Source organism: Puntigrus tetrazona, chromosome 13, assembly GCF_018831695.1.
Source record: "Puntigrus tetrazona isolate hp1 chromosome 13, ASM1883169v1, whole genome shotgun sequence".
Lineage (NCBI taxonomy): Eukaryota > Metazoa > Chordata > Actinopteri > Cypriniformes > Cyprinidae > Puntigrus > Puntigrus tetrazona.
Window position 1 is genome coordinate 16,469,633 of NC_056711.1, and position 19,076 is coordinate 16,488,708.

The 19,076-nt window shown below is 34.6% G+C and overlaps 1 protein-coding gene across 1 annotated transcript; it reads right to left on the bottom strand.

Annotated features, from left to right (window-relative positions):
• Positions 1–302: 302 nt before the first annotated feature.
• Positions 303–18,043, bottom strand: march5 (membrane-associated ring finger (C3HC4) 5). The gene is made up of 6 exons (XM_043255680.1): positions 17,695–18,043; positions 9,481–9,683; positions 3,824–3,954; positions 3,566–3,749; positions 2,322–2,488; positions 303–2,249 (listed from the first exon to the last, which is right to left on the bottom strand). The coding sequence occupies exons 1-6, from the start codon at positions 17,736–17,738 to the stop codon at positions 2,133–2,135; spliced, it is 846 nt and encodes a 281-aa protein (XP_043111615.1). The 5' UTR covers positions 17,739–18,043; the 3' UTR covers positions 303–2,132.
• Positions 18,044–19,076: the final 1,033 nt, after the last annotated feature.

Consider the following 19,076-nt stretch of genomic DNA (forward strand, 5'->3'; position numbering starts at 1 on the left):
ATATGCCTTAAATATAACTTGCGCACTTAGCTCGGTTTTACTTGTTATGCTATAGAAAATAATTTCAACATTGCCTTCATTAATGTACAGTAATGCGTTTAAAATCTACAGTTTTTAAAATTAGCATGCTGAAATGTTTCCAAAGTATGAGTTTGTTGCAGCTAGTACCATATTTTATATTCATAAAATTTTTATGTATTTTAAGCATGGCTTATAATACGCATCTAGTGCCATATTTATGTATATCTTATATCTTTAGCATTGAGCAACTTTGTAGAAAAAAAACAACAAAAAAAAGCCAGTGACTTTTTTTAAATATGTATTTCGATGGTCTTATAAACAGGCTTAATTCGTGAAAGGAAAGCCTTTTTTTCACGCCTGGAGACAGCAACACACAATTGCAGCCCAGTTGTATCATTAGTGACAAAAATGATACCAGATTTTAGGAGCAATCACTTCATTTATCTCAACGCTAAGAAACATTTTAGTCCAAATGAAACACTCAAAATGCCCAACACACACAGTCAGGCATTGGAAAAATACATTTATTTACATAAATCAACCAGGAAACTATAAATTCAGAAGCCGTATCTGTACAAAGCATCCATTTATACAACATACACGTTCTGTATTTGGCATTATGCTTCATCTGTACAACGGGAGACATATATTACCCCACTGATATTACACAGCACAAACAGATGCTGAGAAGAAAGAACTTCAATTCATATTTAGGCAACAGAAAAAGTCATCTGCTACTTCTAATCTCGCGGTTGGGTGTACGTAATGAACACTATTTCCTAGCGACTCTGTTAGCACTAAGCGCGTTCTTTCAGGTTTACTCCTATCATAAAGAAGCTGTAATGATATAGTATGGACAAAAAGCACTCCAATAGTTAATTAGGTGTGAATATAATTAATTGCGCACGCTCTTTAATATAAAACACCCGCCTATCACTGCCCGCTGCAGTGTACTACAAAACGGTACTAGTATGCATTGGCCTGGAAACTTCACAGTTGCTGATGGCTGGAGATACAACAGAAGCACTACATTAATTAGAAACTCATCAAACACAATGATTCAGGAAAAAAAAAAAAATAGGAAATTGGCTTATTCAGCAAATAAACCCGTTAACCATGTAACCTTTAAGACACGCACTGTCCTGGTGTAATAAAAAGGCCACTAATACTCTTAAAGTTCACTGTTCTACACGAGACGGGTTTATTAACAACTGATATGAGGCATTAGGTACCACAAGGTTTTAATAAAGTGATCGATTAAGGACCAAACACTGGATTCTCGCTTTGTACCGGGGGGGCCTTAAAAAACAGACTCCCTGAAACTCAGACATCAACAGCGCAAAGATGGAAATTCAACAGAAATCGTGTGAAGGCAGGAAAGATGAATTTCACAGAAGCGGTCATATTTCATCCCAAAACTGAATGTAATACCAAAAAAAAAAAATGCGATTGCGATTTTTCCGCGCTAAAAACTACAAAAACTAAATTGTCAATTAGAGATATTTGTAAAGTATAATTTTAATACTATATATGATATGTTCCGAGTTGAAACAAAAACAACTCCCCAGAGTCTTCTTTTTTTTTTTATATGCAAAACAATTCATTTCTTTTGATTTTGGTGGAAATGGGTAAATATCTTTGTGAAATTCATCGGAGAACAACCACCAAAAAAAAATCATATTTTAAAAGGTTTGGGGGAAACGACGAAAGTTGTTTACATTTGCCTTTAGTATATTTAACGTTGCATTCGCTGGTCTAGTTATCAACGAGGGGAAGGAAGTGCTTCGTGTGAAACGGCACGTCGTCTCAATGCTTTAAACATGAAACATTTCTACTTCAATATAAAACAACCGCTTACAATATAAAACCTCTCGACATTCATTCCCCTCGGTTGTCCCTCTCTTAAAACGCCAAAGCCCATAAAACAAGTAACTCTCGGATCCGATTGTACCGACTGAAACGAAGCTCGAGCTCCGAACGCAACGGTCGCGTTCACAAGGAGGAGGAGAAAACCAAATCCAGCGTCTGTGAAAAGTCCGGTAGTGTGTCGCGGTAGTGTCTTTCAAAGCTGCGTGAAATCAGAATGACGTGGACGGGAGTCGACGGCGAGCTCAGGCCTCGTCCGCCTCGGGGAAATTGAGGATCTTGCGATGAGCTTGCCGGAGATACTGCTGCTGCTTGAAATAAACCTTAAACGCCCCTTTAATAGCCACAAACGCAATGCCACCCTGAGAAGGAGAGAGAAGCGTCATCAGTGTGCGCATAAGTCCCTCTAATAGTTTAACGCGACGTTCTCTTACCAGAATGGTCCTCTGTAGGTTTGAGTTGACGCTGCTGAACATCAGTTTGCCCACGATGGTGGCGATGGTGGGGAAGACGAGGGCGCCGCACAGAATGCGTGTAGCAGACACGTGATCGGCCAGAGGACTGGCCTCCGCCGGGATCCTGGGCACTGGGCAGCCGATACCTGCACGTCACATTTATCAACATTATTTCACAAAAGAAGCCATGACGGACATATCAGGCAGTTTAGCTCTCCAGTTAGCCAAAAAAAAGCATTCGATTGTTTCAAATATTCATTTTAGAGTAAATACTGTGCAAAATAGGCATTGGATTCAGTTACATTTTATTTGCAATATTGTATGTGTTCAAAGCAGCTTTGCGTTAAAGAATGCATATTATGGGTGTGGCGGTTGGCTTATCGTGTATAATTATTATATCCTTAATCCACTGCCGTCTCAGTTTAATAGCAGTTATTTAGCTTTTATTCTAAATTACTTTAAAGAAATAATATGCAATATAAATAAGCGTTAGGGTTTGTTCGGCCACCATCATGTTTGTAGAGCAGGTGTTTGAAATAAATACTAAAAAAGAAAAAGGGAATTAAATATAATGATTAAATGTGGATATATTTGACAAATGTCAAAAGTCCAAAGTTACATAATATAGATAAAAATTGTATATTTACGAAATATTGCAATGTAAGTGATATATATGATTTAGTGCCGTCAAAAAAATACTTTATATATTTCTCATGTTTATAAAAACACTCACAGTGTATATTTAAGAAAAATATGTTTATATATTAAATATATTCATATATAAGAATATACATGTATAAATATATATATATATATATATATATATATATATATATATATATATATATATATATATATATATATATATATTTGACGACACTTTTTATTTAGTTAAATATTTATTTATTATTCTCTGTTGTCTCAATTTGATTCAATTATATTTAAAACTAGGCTAAGTATATTAATCATTTATTATGTTGGATATTAGAGAAACTTATTTTGAAAGCTTTTTCGACCAATTTATTTTGACATGAATAATAACAAAGCTTATTAGAATGATTTCTAAATAATCCTGACACTGAAGACTGCAGTAATGGTCCTAAAAATGCAGATTTGCATCACAGAAATTATATATTGACACACAAACTGTTCATTAAAATAACACATTTTTACTATATTTTATATAAATGCAGACTAGGCGAGCAATGCGCGCACAATCTGACCTGGGAAGATACTGTTGAGGATCTGAAGCTTATTGGAGTATTTCCTCCAGAGGCGGAGCACATAATCCTCCCAGCGAATCATCTTCCCTAGAATTAGCATAACTGGGATGGTTGGCAGACCGATCAGCAAGAAGAGAGGATCGGCTCGTTCCATCACATCCAGACCTTCCTTATGACCCACAACCTGAGAGACAGAGACGGATTCTTAAATATCAAAGAACGCTTGTAAAATCCCTTTAGCTGCGAGTGACGTCTCACCTGCATGACTGTCACGGCCCCGTATGTGACGGCCGTCCAGTAAATAGATCCCACCATGATACCAGCGGCAGCAAACGGACAGGCCTTCGAGATCAACCGGTCCGCCAGATCCAGCACATACACCACCGGCCCTGCACACAAAAACACACATCTGAGGAGATGGCCGAAGACCGTATTTTGAAAGTCGTAGGATAAGGTGTAATGAAAACAGGGTATGCACAAAATTGTTGAATTCAAATAAACACTTCCTTCAAACAATATTTACGCTGAATTAACTAATTAAATGCAATGGTAGCATAATGCCAATCATCTCAGCTACGAATATACTAGCAAGGATGCATTACAATGATGGGAAAAGGGACAAAAACAATGTTACAAAATTATTAAAAAAAAATGTTGACGTCAAAAACTCAAGATATAAAAGGTATAATATAAAGGTATAAGGTATAATCAGAAATTAAGCAGCAAATCAGCATGTTGGAATCATTTCTGAAGGATCGTGTGACACTGAAGACTGAAGTAATAATGCTAAAAATTTAATAAATTTTATAAAATCAGTGATTTTAAATTGCAATAATATTTCACAATAATTACAGCTTTTACTGTCTTTCTGACCTTGGCAAGCAAGATACTTATTCCTAAAGTATTTTTTTTTTAAATCTTTCAAAAGATTTTTTGAAATTAGAAATGAAAGAGAAGTGTCTCTGATTCTCCAGCAGGGGGCAGAAGATGATGCGGAAACATTGGGAATCAACAGGCCTTCAATTGCTCTTCTGACTATATATGGTTATCAAAACGTGATACTGAAATCATCACAAGTTACTGCAGATCAACCCAGTTTAATTGACTATGATGGTGATGACACACACCGCAGCTGACCTTAGTGATGAGCACTTTATGACGACTACATCCTAAATGACTCGGGAATAAAGTTTTATGATCACTACAAAAAAAAAAAAGCACGATGTAACGGTCCTAAAATGGAAGGAGGAAACACTCAAAGCGGAAATCAAGAGGAAATCATGCAATATTTACTGACCGACAACCTGCTTTCCTCTCAACCTATAAATACCCTCCACTGCGGGAGATGTCTAGGACGACTCTCTGGAGACTCCAGAGGTTATTTTCACATTCATTTCCTCCATTCTCTGGTGAATCATGCCTTCGTTTTCAGTTTTCACATATACATCACACACTGAGCACTTTAATCCATTACTGCTCGGGCGGCTGCAGCTTAATCAGCCGTAAAAGTTAAAAGCAAAGTAGTTGAACGCAAAATCTGTCAAGAACATTTTAGAATTCACCTAAAAACAGATTTTAATAATATATAAATAAACATTAAAATGGAAAAAAAATATATTTTTAATTGTTATCATATGTATGTTTTTACTGTGTTTCTGATCAAATAGTAGTGCATTTTTTAATACAAATTTACATGAAATTAAGTTTCTACATATATTTTTGGCCAAAAACGTGTTTTGTATGTAAATAAAGAAAATTATAGACAATTATTGTGAGACATTATTTTCACAACATCTGCAAAACTACCACCTTTTTACCTCTACCTTAAAATAAATAATTTTTTTAATTGTTTTTTAAAAGTTTTATAACTGACTCAGTTGATTCAGTGCAATGTTTTATTTTATTTTCTGATTTTATGTGGCCACAAAAGAGATACAAGCTGTCGTTACTTAAAAAAAAATTAAAAAATTAAAAAAATTACACAAAAATGTACTAAATTCTCTCTCCACCAAAAAGTTCCTGTATATATTTCTGAAAAGTTTCTGTGTGTAAAATAACCTTCACCACATTAATTGAGCTCTCAAATGCAGAGCAGACACTCTTCAGGCATGTGTGTGTGTGTGTGTGTGTGTGTGTGTGTGTGTGTGTGTGTGTGTGTGTGTGTGTGTGTCGGGATCACTGACCCCTCTCGAGAATATTAATATGGAATATTCTGATGACAGCGCCGGAATCTGGTTCACGTTCTCTCTAGCGCTGCAACATCAACCTAATGGCTACTGGCAACAGGAAACGCTCAGACATTTCTGCTGCCGGCCACAGATTCCATTATTAAGATCATTAAAAATAAACTCCACTTAGCAGGAATACATCTGCAGTCTATTCTTCCTCGTTTTACACCGGCTTCACTGCTCTGCCAAAGAACCACTGTGGAACAAGGACTTTCTGTTCCCTAAAATCCAGGCTGCGTGAAACAACTTGAATGTGATGTCAGCTGCACTGGTCTGAAGAACATCTTGAAAGTTAATCAGGAGTAGTATATTTGAAAAAGACAGATGGTCTTTCAAATTCATAGTTATGTAATGGCTTTTCTGAGCAAAGTGGCAGATCTGTGTGCCATTTAACATGCCCATATATAAAAGAGCGGCTAAAGTTCCAAACCATAGTCAGCTATCTTCCTAGGGAGCCTTTTAAAACATAACAGATACAGTAATGCTGCCTTCTGAGATTAAGACATAAGCCAAATCTAATTATTCTAAGAAATCATGCTTCACAAATTAAAAAAAGAAAAGAAAAACATAACGGTCATAAAAGTAGATTTAATTTTCTTTTCAACAAAAAAGTATATTTTATGAAATCACTGCATGCATCCTTCATGGATACCATATTTTTTCATATTACATTTATAACAGTTTCGTATTAAAATAAGATTTTGTGTCTTTTTTATTATTTTAATTTTTTTTTAAATGTATATCATTTATTTTAATTTGATAACTTAGGAATAATTAAAAAAAATTACAATTCCATAACGCATTGCAACAATGTGAGAAACCTTTCTCTCTTGCTTAAAAAAAAAAAAAAAATATTAATAATATTTATAAAATAATATAATAATAATTTATAAAAACGCATATAAAAATCATCTTATGTCTTACTGTCGATGTTAAAAAAAATAAAAATCACTGGCAAAGATCATGAGACGTAATGGCTGCTAAAAATGTTGCTTTGCATAATAAGTATATTTTGATTAAAGTAAAAAGTATGGTAAATATAAGACTCTTTAAAAACAATCAAACATTACTGATCTCAAACATTTCAACAGTGTCTTTAGTAGAGCAGGACAGATATATGCACGTGTCTAAATACATGACTTTATTTAATTTAATCTTATTTTAGGTACTTAAATTACTGGCTAAATTTGACTTCACTTCACATTGTAACCTACACAAAGCACTTGAACAGGACTACAGTGTGTCCTATAGAAGAGACAAGAGTGTTTGTGAATATTATATGATGATGTTTGTACAGCGTGTCCTGTCTGTCTGATGCGAAAGGACAACCTCTGTACACGCGCCGCTGAAATCAAACCCCTGAATGTGACCCATCAGGATTTTCATCTTTGATACAAGCAGCACACAAAGACTTTATGAACAACAGAAATACCTTCCTCCTGCTTCTGTCAGTGACTTCCCTCAAATGAGCACAATCTTGTTTGTAATCTCAAGTCAATATCTGCTCTAAGATCTCTTCGTGAACTTCAACCCACATTTCTATGCTCTGAAAGTGTGTTCAGGGTTTCTGCAGTTTTTATTAACAGAAATGCAAAACTTTAAGGTGCAATATAAATTAAACATCATTATTGTTAATAATAAAAATATCAAAAAGTCTATTTAAAGACAAAGTAAAAAAAGTAAGGAATAAATTGAAGGAAGCCAATTATGTCGATGTTTCCTATTTCAATATATTTTAAAATATAATTTATTCCTGTGAAGGTGAGTTTCAGCATCATTACTCCAGTCTTTACATGATTCTTCAGAAATCATTCTTCAATGCTGATTTGCTGCTCAAGAAACATTTCTTATTATAATCAATGTTGCAAACATTTATACTGTCGGACACTTTTTTATACTTTAATGAATAGAACGGTCCAAAGGAACAGCATTTATTTTCAACAAACAAAAAAATATATATTTTCATGACGTGTAATGCATCCTTGGTAAATAAAAGTAATTTCTTTTTTTGTAATGTTTTTTTTAAGTTTAGGAACTGCAGGTGAAAAGGTAACTGATAGTTATCGCTTTACTTTTCCAGTTGATTGATTACATTGATAATTGCAAACATTTTTTTATATTTCAAGTTTTCTAAAATGTTAGGTTTGAGTATGCAAATAAGGCAATATTTAATTAAATATGCACTAATTTGCATATTTTTAGTACAACAATTTGAACACTGGATGAAATCAAAATTTCTAATTTCTCGTGGAATTTTTTTCCTATATTAGAGTCAAATATTTTTACAGAAGGGATTTTGGGGATCTCATTTTTGTCACTTCAGAAAACAGTATTTTTCACAATTTTGGGGGGAATAAAATATTGTAATTAATAAATCTAATTTTATATATTATATATATATATATATATATATATATATATATATATATATATATATATATAGACACACACACACAAATCCCTCCGGAACAAAAACCTTCAGGATATAGACAGGAATAAACATTTTTGTTTCCCTATCTTTTTTTTTTGGTCGTCACATTCAATTCAGAAGACAAGCTCACAATGCCACCAAAATATGAAATGGTTTTTTTGCTGTGGAGTCGTAGATTAACCTCGTATGCATTTGTCTCCGTGTGACTGCGTCGCTCTCATTCCTACAGTTTGAAAGTTGAATGGGGAGCATGATTGGTGCAATTTTACATCTGGCCACGGTCACCCTGACAACCGTATCCCAGAATAAACCCATCTCCGTGAAAAGAGACGAGGACGACAGACTGGCCCTCAGGAGATGCAGTCAGAGGAAGATTATTAGCGCAGCGTGAAGAGAAACTAATGCTGTTATACTCGCAACCTGATCAATTTACATAAGAGACGAAACACAAGAGGATGAAAAATGACATTTAGTTTCATGAGCAGCGGATTACTGCAATCACAAGCAAATCCTCATCACCAATATCAAAAGAGGGATTTCTCTGGAATCAGGGTTGACCTACTAAATGCAAAAAACAAAACTACAAATAAACAAGCGCAACTATTCAAAACTAGTGACACTTGATGAAGTCTGATAAAGTCTGAAAGTGAAAGTATGTCATGTGTGGTATGTGAAAGTAAACCGTTTATTATATTCCCAGCAAAGGCATGGTGATGTATCAAATATTTTCACTTTCGCCACTAAACTAGTTCCACAACCTAGTATCCCTGATGTAAACCTTAAAAAAAAAAAATCAATGGCTTTAATACCTGTTCACACTGAAAACTACAACAATAAATACCTATAATAATTCATTTTTATTTTACTGAGCAACAAATCAATACTATTTTAAACTGTTTTGATATTGTAAAGCCACCTTGAGTTGTAAAAAAGCGCTGTGTAAAATAAAGATGACCATTATTACTTTGAAAGGATGCATTAAAATGATTCGTTAATGATCAAAAAAACGTTTTAAGCAGCCATTTTCAATAAAAAACTCTTCTTGAGCAGCTAATCAGAATAAGTTCGGAAGGATTATGAGACGCTGAAGACTGGAGTATTTACAGTATTACAATATTTATCATATTTCGATCATATAAAGGATGTTGTTAAACCACGACACTAATAAATGGTGTGCAGTCGACTCTGTATATTAACCAGGGACGCAAGACATATTTATAAGAATGTAAACTGACATGCTTAAAGAGTTGTCATACCAAGCTTTGGGAACACGATAAGGTATTCTGCATTGCATTGTGGGCAGGCGACGCGCGCGGTGCTGTTGCCTCTCTGTTTCTCATCCACCCAGCGCTGAAGACACGACTGATGAACCCATTTAGTCGAACCGCGGCAGCGGCACGGACGCACCCACTCCGCCGTGCGGTCGTCCTCGTCTGTGGCAAAACACACCCAACAACTCCTGCAAAACACACAGAGGAACGCATCAGCGCAAAGCATAACAACATAAAGGTGAAGAGAAAGTTTGACATGCGACTGTGCAAAGTTCAAGGCTGTGAGCTATTTTTATAGTTCAGCTCTGAAAAGCATCAAGGGACAGTTGGCACAAAAAATAGAAAGAGGGGCAACTGTGGCGTAATATGGGTCAGTGACTAAGCAAGAATGAAACAAGATCATGAACTCCGCCTCGAAAGAGGAAAAAAAAAACAAAACATGTTATTTTAATCTTTTAGCTTAATGTGCTGGAGATACACTGGTTTTACTGCTAAAGTCGTAATATAATACGCTAATTATTCAAATGATCACAACTGCACGCTCGTTCACACAAGCCTACAAATTAACATCATTTAAAGATTTTTAAAAATTGTTTAATTTACAGGGGTTTTAATGGATTAATTGCATAACATGCCAAATTGATTTCTCAGAAAGATGACAAAATTGCTGTCTATGTATTAGAAATGCTCACAATCAAATTAACTGCATCTACAGTCCATATATATGTATGTGTATATATATGTATGTGTATATATATATAAATATATATATATATATATATAGTATATATATATATATATATATATATATATATATATATATATATATATATATATATATATATAACTTGGCTGACAGAAGCTCAAAATAGTGTATATTGTTTTGGCAGTTCGCTGAATAGAAGCCGATATATTGTTTTATTTTTCATCCAGCATCTCAGCGTGGATGTCTAACGACGATCCTGTAAATAATCTGTGTCAAATCTCTCAGTGTTTCTGCTGGAGGAGGGATAGAGGCCAGCTCTCTCAGGTTCCTGCAGGAGATTTTCCATTCTGTCTTTCTGAATAAAACATGAGGGATGAAGAGCCGCTCAGGTGACCCAAATCGGTCACGTGCTGCTCATCGTGAATGCAAAAGCTAGTTAAGGGAACAGCTAACCAAAAAGAAATGAATGAAAATTGCTTCACAAGACGTTCGTTGATGGACTGGAGTCGTGTGGATTTCTTATACATCATCGTGATGTTTTTATCAGCCGTTTATTCTGACGGCACCCATTCACTGCAGAAGACCCATTGGTGAGTAACGTAACGCTAAATACCTGTTCCAAACCCATCTAGATCTCAGATGGCCTAAAGTTGATTAAAATGTTAGTATTAGGTGCACTATTGCACAAAAATGTATCATTTTTAGACTGTGTCCAGATGTTTTTCCCTCACAGAAAAAAACCGAAGCAATATACGGAGTAACCAAACGATCAGAGATCTTCACGAGCTCAGCGCTACTACGGAAAAGGACGCTTCTCCGTGTTCCTTAAGAACCTACTTCTCCGGTTCCTGTAACTCTGCCTCCATCATGACAACCATCAGAAACACAATCGCCGGCGTGAAACCCAAGACTCCTCTCCGTCGCCCCTCACTCAAGCACGCTCGCACAACATGGATTTACACACTGAGAGCTGTGTTCATTAAGGTGCTCCGTGAAAGGTCAGACAACTCGATTATCAGCCAATAAACGAGGTAAAACAAATTGTGCTGTGAAACACAAGCTGATTTAGGCTTGTTTGTCTTCACTCAACAGGGGTAAAGTTTCAAACTGCAGGCTATATTATCTGCAAGAAAATTCACACAAGGCATGACATGTGATAGCATGATGAGATTTTGGTGTTTTTAATGGGAAAAAAACATTCTTATTATATTATTATAGTTATTCTCAGATATGTTACAATTGTTTTAATCAATAGTTATGCTTTAAAACACAAATAAATTATATACCAATACAATTTTTAAATGCACTTTAAATAAATCATACAAATAAGTAACGAAATACTACTAAATGCATACTCAAATAAAATATATACTAATAGCATATTTAAAGCAAATACGTAAATTATACAAATGAATAAACTAATTATGAATAATAAATTATTCCCTTTGATTTTTTTTTTGCAAGAATGAACTTAATCTTCCCTTATGCAAGGTATTAAAAATAAGGATTTTGTTGACAAGATTGTTGAGAAAAAAAAATTATTCACAGAATCATCAATAATTTCATTAACAAAAAAATGTATAAATATTAAAGTACTGGTAATACATAATAAAATATATAACAGCATTAAAAAAAAATTACTAACTACCCCTACCCCTTATAATGCAGGCTTTACAAATAAGGATACTGATAAAAAGATGTTTGCATTGTGAAAGAAAAATAAATCATTTTTCACATACTTCTTTTTCATAAATCACAAACAACTGTACTCAAGTTGATGTTTCTCCGACTCAAAATTCAACAAAACAGAATCTGAGGTGGCATTTAAACATTCTAAGCAATAATATTTTGTGTTGGGCGTGCAAACTAGATCATACACCTTGTCCTTCAGGACTGCTGAGTTCGGTTCATTTTTACTATGCTAACATAATTTGCACGTGTGGAGATAATGTGCTTATTAACGCACCATATCTCCGCACGTGCAAAACAAACAACTTTTGAATAACAGGGCTAATAAAACGTCGACTTTGCTCAGCTGAACAACTGTGATCATATTCTGTTCACTGCTTACTCTTCAGCACTGTTTGTAATAAACTGTGTGTGTGTGTGTGTGTGTGTGTGTGTGTGTGTGTGTGTGTGTGTGTGTATATATATATATATATATATATATATATAAAATATCCAATACAATGGACCATTTTCCATTCTTATTTCCGGGATAAACGCTGCAAAAATCCTACTTTGATGCCCAGAAAACACTTCCCCACTTCTAGATTCACATTACTACTCGAGTTCTAGCAGAATATAGCTCTAGTGTCTCTGAGATACCATCAGGAGGTCAGAAAGTCAATACCACTCACCTTTCTTTACATGTTAAGAGCCGGTTACATGACACAGAAAGACAATCTATACAACAGCGAGGGGGTCTCTGGAACTGATAACCCTGATAATAGTTTAAATATCCTGAACTCTAGAGCCATAACATCGGCTCCTGTTTCACACAGGATGAGTTTTCATGAATCAGATGGCTCACTTGCTACTGTTGACCGATGTTGCTTTAAAAAGAGGAATAAGTCTGAAAGTTAGATGCTTCCTCTTGAGCTGATAGGGTGGAAGCATTAAAGGTCTACTGTTAAACACTGAGTAAACTCCTCAACAACTCCCAAAACTGAGTATGAGCAATAATAGTATTAAAGCATTGAAAAGAACTCCAACGGTGTGTTACAATGACAAACTCTCTTGCACTTTCTCATTGCTACACAGGTCAGACTGCATCTAAAGAGGCATTAAAATCTCGGCACAATGAGTTTATTCATTCGGCTGTGGTCATGTGACTGTGGGAACCTGAATGATCTACCAGCCAACAGTCAGCGAGTGAAAGTAGTTGTGGAGCATCAGAGGAACCGCTGAGATCCCAGATGCTTCAACTATTCTGACACAAATACAGCTGCCACGAGTAGGACATCTTCTCTGGCAATAAAGCCACATAACTGCTATTAGCCACTGAATTGCATTTTTGCTCATACCATACCAGTTAATATAAAGAAAAATACAAAATTTAAACAGTAATGCATTCATAATTAACATGGAAGCATGGATTTCTCTGATGGGTCTAAATAATGCACAGGGTAAAAAAATAAAATATTATATATATATATATATATATATATATATATATATATATATATATATATATATATATATATATATATACATACATATATATATATATATATATATATATATATATATATATATATATATATATATATATATATATATATATATATATATATATATATATATATATATATAAGTATATACGTAAAGTGCTTTTGATGTTATGTATATAACATCAAAAGCTCTTGTAAATATTACAATTTGTTTTAACTTTCCCTGAATTGTTAAAGTAAATAAAATATTATTATTAATACTATACTTAAAAATATTATTAATACCAGTAATACAAATAATAATAATAATAATAATCCATTTATAATGTGGAACATCATGGATATTCTTCAAATAAATTGTATTATCATTATTATACTGTCACCAAAATGACAAAAAAAAATTACTAAAAACCTATAACAAAATATTTTTCTTTTTTTTAAGTTATTAAAATTACAACGGTTAAGTTATATAAAAAATTAAAAAGAAATCATGCTTTGTTCACCTGCCTAGATTGTGATTAGTTTACAGTGGGTGCACCGGTCAACAGCAGCTACATAACCGTTCATGTAACTTCAGTCACAGTTTTCCAGTAATGCCAGTCATCTTGAACTTGTGGTCTATATTTGTTCTTAAGGAGGGGTCAGATGTGGCCCACTGCTGATCCATAAACACACACACACACACACACACACACACACACACACACACTCTCTCTCCCCTGTGGTCAGTCACAAGACCCATCCACAAGATCACGTTTCACCAGCAAATGTATAAAGCCAGGGGGAACTTAAATTCACAGACAACACAGAATTACCAGCATTTCCAAAAAAATTTTAAATAAATCTATACGTCTGTTTTAGTGCAGCAGTAAGTCACATTTTGACTGAACAGCTATAGTTACTTAAACTATATTTACAGATATTTATATATAACTATATTTAGATCTATATTCATAACAATCATTATAGAAGCCACCTAGCATCACCATCAGCTTTGAATAAGCTTTTTCTTCACAAAATGTTCAAATCTTGTTGAGCATGAGCAATTTGTGAAAGCCAGTTTGAGTGACTTTTTTTTTCCTGTCTACTGATCATTTGTTTAAATAAAGGTTAAATAAAAATAAATAAATAAAAGGTATAAGTAAATGAATTTTAAAAATCATCTTGAAAATTAAATCTTTGAAAATCTTTACAATCAAAAATGAAAATATTAGCCACAAAATTGTCACAATTACCTTTTTTTCCAGAGAAAGATACAAACTGAGGATTAAAAGTCACAACTGTGAGACATTTAGTCACGGTTACCTTTTTCTCAGGGCAGAAAAAAAACAGGATTGTTAAAATGATCCAAACTCTGAATTCTGAGAGGGAAAAACAGAGCTGCCTTTCTATATCAGAGTTCTGACACTTGTGAGAAACAAAGTCTGAATGACCTTTTTTCCACGTTAGACATAGATGTCCACAGCAATTAGCACAGGCACCGTTCATTTTGCCGATCATAACACCGAAGGTCCACATGATGGTGGATTATTTCCAGACACTTTTCAAACATGACTCAGACACGCATTTGAAAAGACGGCCCTTTTCATCCGTGATGATGTGCAAACACATCAAAGCGGGACGTGAAAAACAATAAGGCAGAGAAAGTGAGGTTTAAAGCGGCCAAAATAAATGGAGCCGGCTTTCTGAATACCGACGAGAACAAAAGAGGGTGATGGAGTGTCTGCCACGTAAAGGTCAGACAGGATTTGAGCATGACCCCGTCTTTTCAAGCGACGAAGAGCTGCATTGCAGAGAGAGCAGCTGCGGGTGGCGGGCCTCGATAAGGCCGCGTGTGTCGGAGTCTGATACAGCTGAGCGCTGGCTGCGGCTATCTGCTTCCACGCAGACCTGTGAAGGTTGTTGCCTCAGTGACGGACGGTTAGAGAAGGATGCAGGATCCATTTGAGGGAGATGAGAGCTTTCGCCATGACAACCGCCTAATGCGCCAATAAACCACTTTACCAGGACTTTCCTCTCAACTCCTATATCTTCAGATGTAGATACAAGCATTTACTACCATTCAAAAGATCGGGTGTAAGCAAAAACCGCATTTATCAGAACAAAAACGGCTTCATTTAAAAATAGCCGTTTTTTTACGGATTTTACGCAGTTCTTTTCCGTGAGGCCAAGCTGAATTTTCAGCATCGTTACTCCGGTCTTCAGTGTCACATGATGTTCACGAGCTGCACAAGAAACCATATCATACGTGGGTCAAAGACGGAAAAGATTAAAAGCTTTGTTTAAATTATTAGAAATTGTTTGTTTTTCTGGGACACAAAGAAATATCACACATTTTTCCCTGATTTACTAAATTAAGCCACTGAAATGTTGTTCAGTGTAACAATCTTGTCAGTGTAACAATCAGTTTATGACACATTAAAAGACTAATTACTTTCTCCCTAAATTCTCCACTATTCACTATCCTGCATGTGTATGTTTGAGTTTTTACATAAATATTCGGTTACACTGAATGACGATGTCACTTGTAAAAATGCAATTATTTCAACCAAATTTTATTCCCCAAAAGCTTAAAAATTAATACTTTGCTTTCTATGGACATACAATCACTTAGGTGAATTTGTTTTGATGCAGACATCTTAACGTCTTTGATCCAGAATATTTAAACAGCTGGACCGCTTCATATTTTTGTGGAAACCATGTAATTTAGTACATGTCTGGTCAATGTGCTAAACCACTGCTAAATAAAAACATTAATGTCTTATAAAAATTGTGAACTGTATTGTAAAGAATATTGAACATTAGGTTTTGTCTAAAAACTTATTTGAAAAATGTATTTGAAGTAGAAATCTTCTAACTTTTACGTCTTTACTGTCAATTATATATATATATATATATATATATATATATATATATATATATATATATATATATATATATATATATATATATACACTAACATTTAGTAGTTGTTTTTTGTTTTTAACTGGAATGACAGATACGCTCAACTGTGTCCCATAAGCAGGCCAGTGCAGTCTAGTTTATTTTGCAAGTCCTGGCCCTCTGGCAAACGGGACAGCCTGCGTGGAAAAACATGGACAAGGTCAGGACACCGAACAGCTCGACCCAATGAATAATTACTGAAATGAGAACTTGTCCATGTCGTTTACCAAAAGATGCTCCTATATATAGAAAATCTGCAATTACGTGCAACATTTGACAGTACTGTTTATTTATGACCCCTTACGGGTCAATCTGAAAAAAAAAAAAAAAACCACCACAACAACAGTGTCATCGTAAACTTCTCCAGGACACACCGTCCTTTTCGCGGGGTTCATTAAAAGTAAAAGCTCATAATACATAAAACCAACTTCATACAAGTCCTGAGGCAAAGAGCTCTTTTTTTTTTAACCAATAACCTTTGCCAAATCAACTTCTGACCTGAGCAGGTGTGCAAGTCAGATCAAACAGGCAATCAAGCCTCTTATGACTTAAGCCGTTCTACTAAAGGAATATTCTGGGGTCAATACGAGTTAAGCTGTCATAGTGTTGATTAACACAAGAAACTATTTAAATGCATGACAGTTTGTAAAATGTTAATGAACGTGCATTATGAAGTCTCAAAACTTTGTTTTTAGCTCCAGTATTGACCATGTAACCCTGATAAAGCCAGTAAAATATGCACTTAAGTGACGCAAGCTAAGATAAATTAAAATTCTTAGGAATCAGATTACAGTTAACCAGAAATTACCCCACTCCTAAAAGGCTAAAATGATCAACTTTACAGCTCAAATAATAAACAAGTAGGAATTAATATAAACGCTTATAATACATAATTTGTTATAAATGAATATTTAAAATAATAATACTATTAATGCATGTTAGTAATATCAATGCTGACCGTTCTGTTATTGAAATCTAATGGTCATTTACTAATATTGTGACAGTTCTGCACATCGGTTATCAGACGTTGAAAAAAAGATGTGCATTGTTTAAAATAAATGCCTTTAAAATCGAAAAAGTATAATCAAAGGAGCAAGAATAAATCAAAATAAAATGAATGGCCAAATGAAGGTCACGCCCCCTGGACAAAGACGTCACATCACGTAAATAACAGTCTTAGCATCTCTCTGTGAAAGTGCAGAAACGCTCTAAACCTGCAAACAATCACTCATTGGATACTTTAGTTGTTCTTTGAGACTATTTATATACGTATAAGAATATTACCAACTATATAAAAGTCCACAAACGTCTCTTTGCTAACGGGTTAATATGTAGCTGACATTAGCCGTTTGTTTACATTGCGTTTCGTTCACTCACCTGTCCACAATCTGCTGCATCACAACCGCTCCCTCTTCTGCCATATTTACATGAGTCCGCGCACTTAAGTAATGACTGAAAACTAAATTAGGACAATATTAAAAATATTTTAATAATAGAGATTTAATCGGTCAGGCCGCGGGGAACCCTAACACCGTGCTAAACACGCATGCGAGGGTCTTACTGTCATCAAACCACAGCCGAAACCTGATTATAAACCACTGAGATTGGTTATTAAAAACCGATCCATGAATGAATATTTATAAATGTAAGTAATTCCAGAAACGCGCAGCGACTCCATTGACTGCGCGTGAGAAAACGCTAGCGGACGCAGCACCGCGCTTGCGCGAGCGTCAACTTGACTCTCGCGAGAGCACAGGTGCACTGTGGGAGGTGTAGTCTTGGTGTCATGTAGCCAAAAATATAAAAATTATGTTCTCGCAGAGGCAGGCAGCCTAGAGCAAGAGGGACTACGCCTGCTGGAGCAACATGAAGATACATATTTGGCTTCAGAATACCTCGTACAGTGGTAAGGAGAATCAACATATTTCAGTGCAATTTATAAATGATTAGAATGCATATTTAATGTAACATGACAGAGCATCCAGGAAATAATAATAACATGAGAGAGGGCTTCATTCATTTTCCCTTTCACTTGGCATATGGTTAGGTAATTATGCTGCTTGTTTATTGCTGATGTGATATGATTTTGATCCTTTCTTTAGTTAATTTTCTTTCATTGAATTTATTTCTACATGAGACTTGAAGTGACAAGCATCTGCTATTTTCTGTAAAATTAATTGTACTATTCTTTTACAGGAAAATGCCCCAAAATTTACCCATCTTGATCAATTTTTGGCATTTAATAATATTTTCTGTATATTAACTTATTTATTAGTATATGTAATTAATATATATCTTAGAGCTACAATTTAAGTTCATTATATCATAGCAGTGAATATGGATTTGCATGCTTATTTCGATATTAACTTAATATAATACAATCTTATCCCAATTGTGCCTAATTTACGTGAATGCTTTAAACTTTATTCTTTCGGCAGTTCATTTTGATACTTTTGTTGTGCATTTAAACATTATCGCTGCCTTTAAACCTGGCCAAATATTTATTATATAAAATGGATAAGTCTTATTCTTATTGTTCCAGCATGTTAAAAACCACAGCATATCAATATCCACGGCTCGAAACCTATTCATCATATCACTGCGCACCTCCTATACCGTATTGTTTTGTTGCATATCAAAGTTCTGTTATGTGTTAGTGTTTCTTCCATCATAAGGGTGCTATAATTTGCTAAATAAAATCATATTTTCTCTAAAAATTGTCTTTAATATTTTAATGTTTAATAGCCAATTTAAAGGCC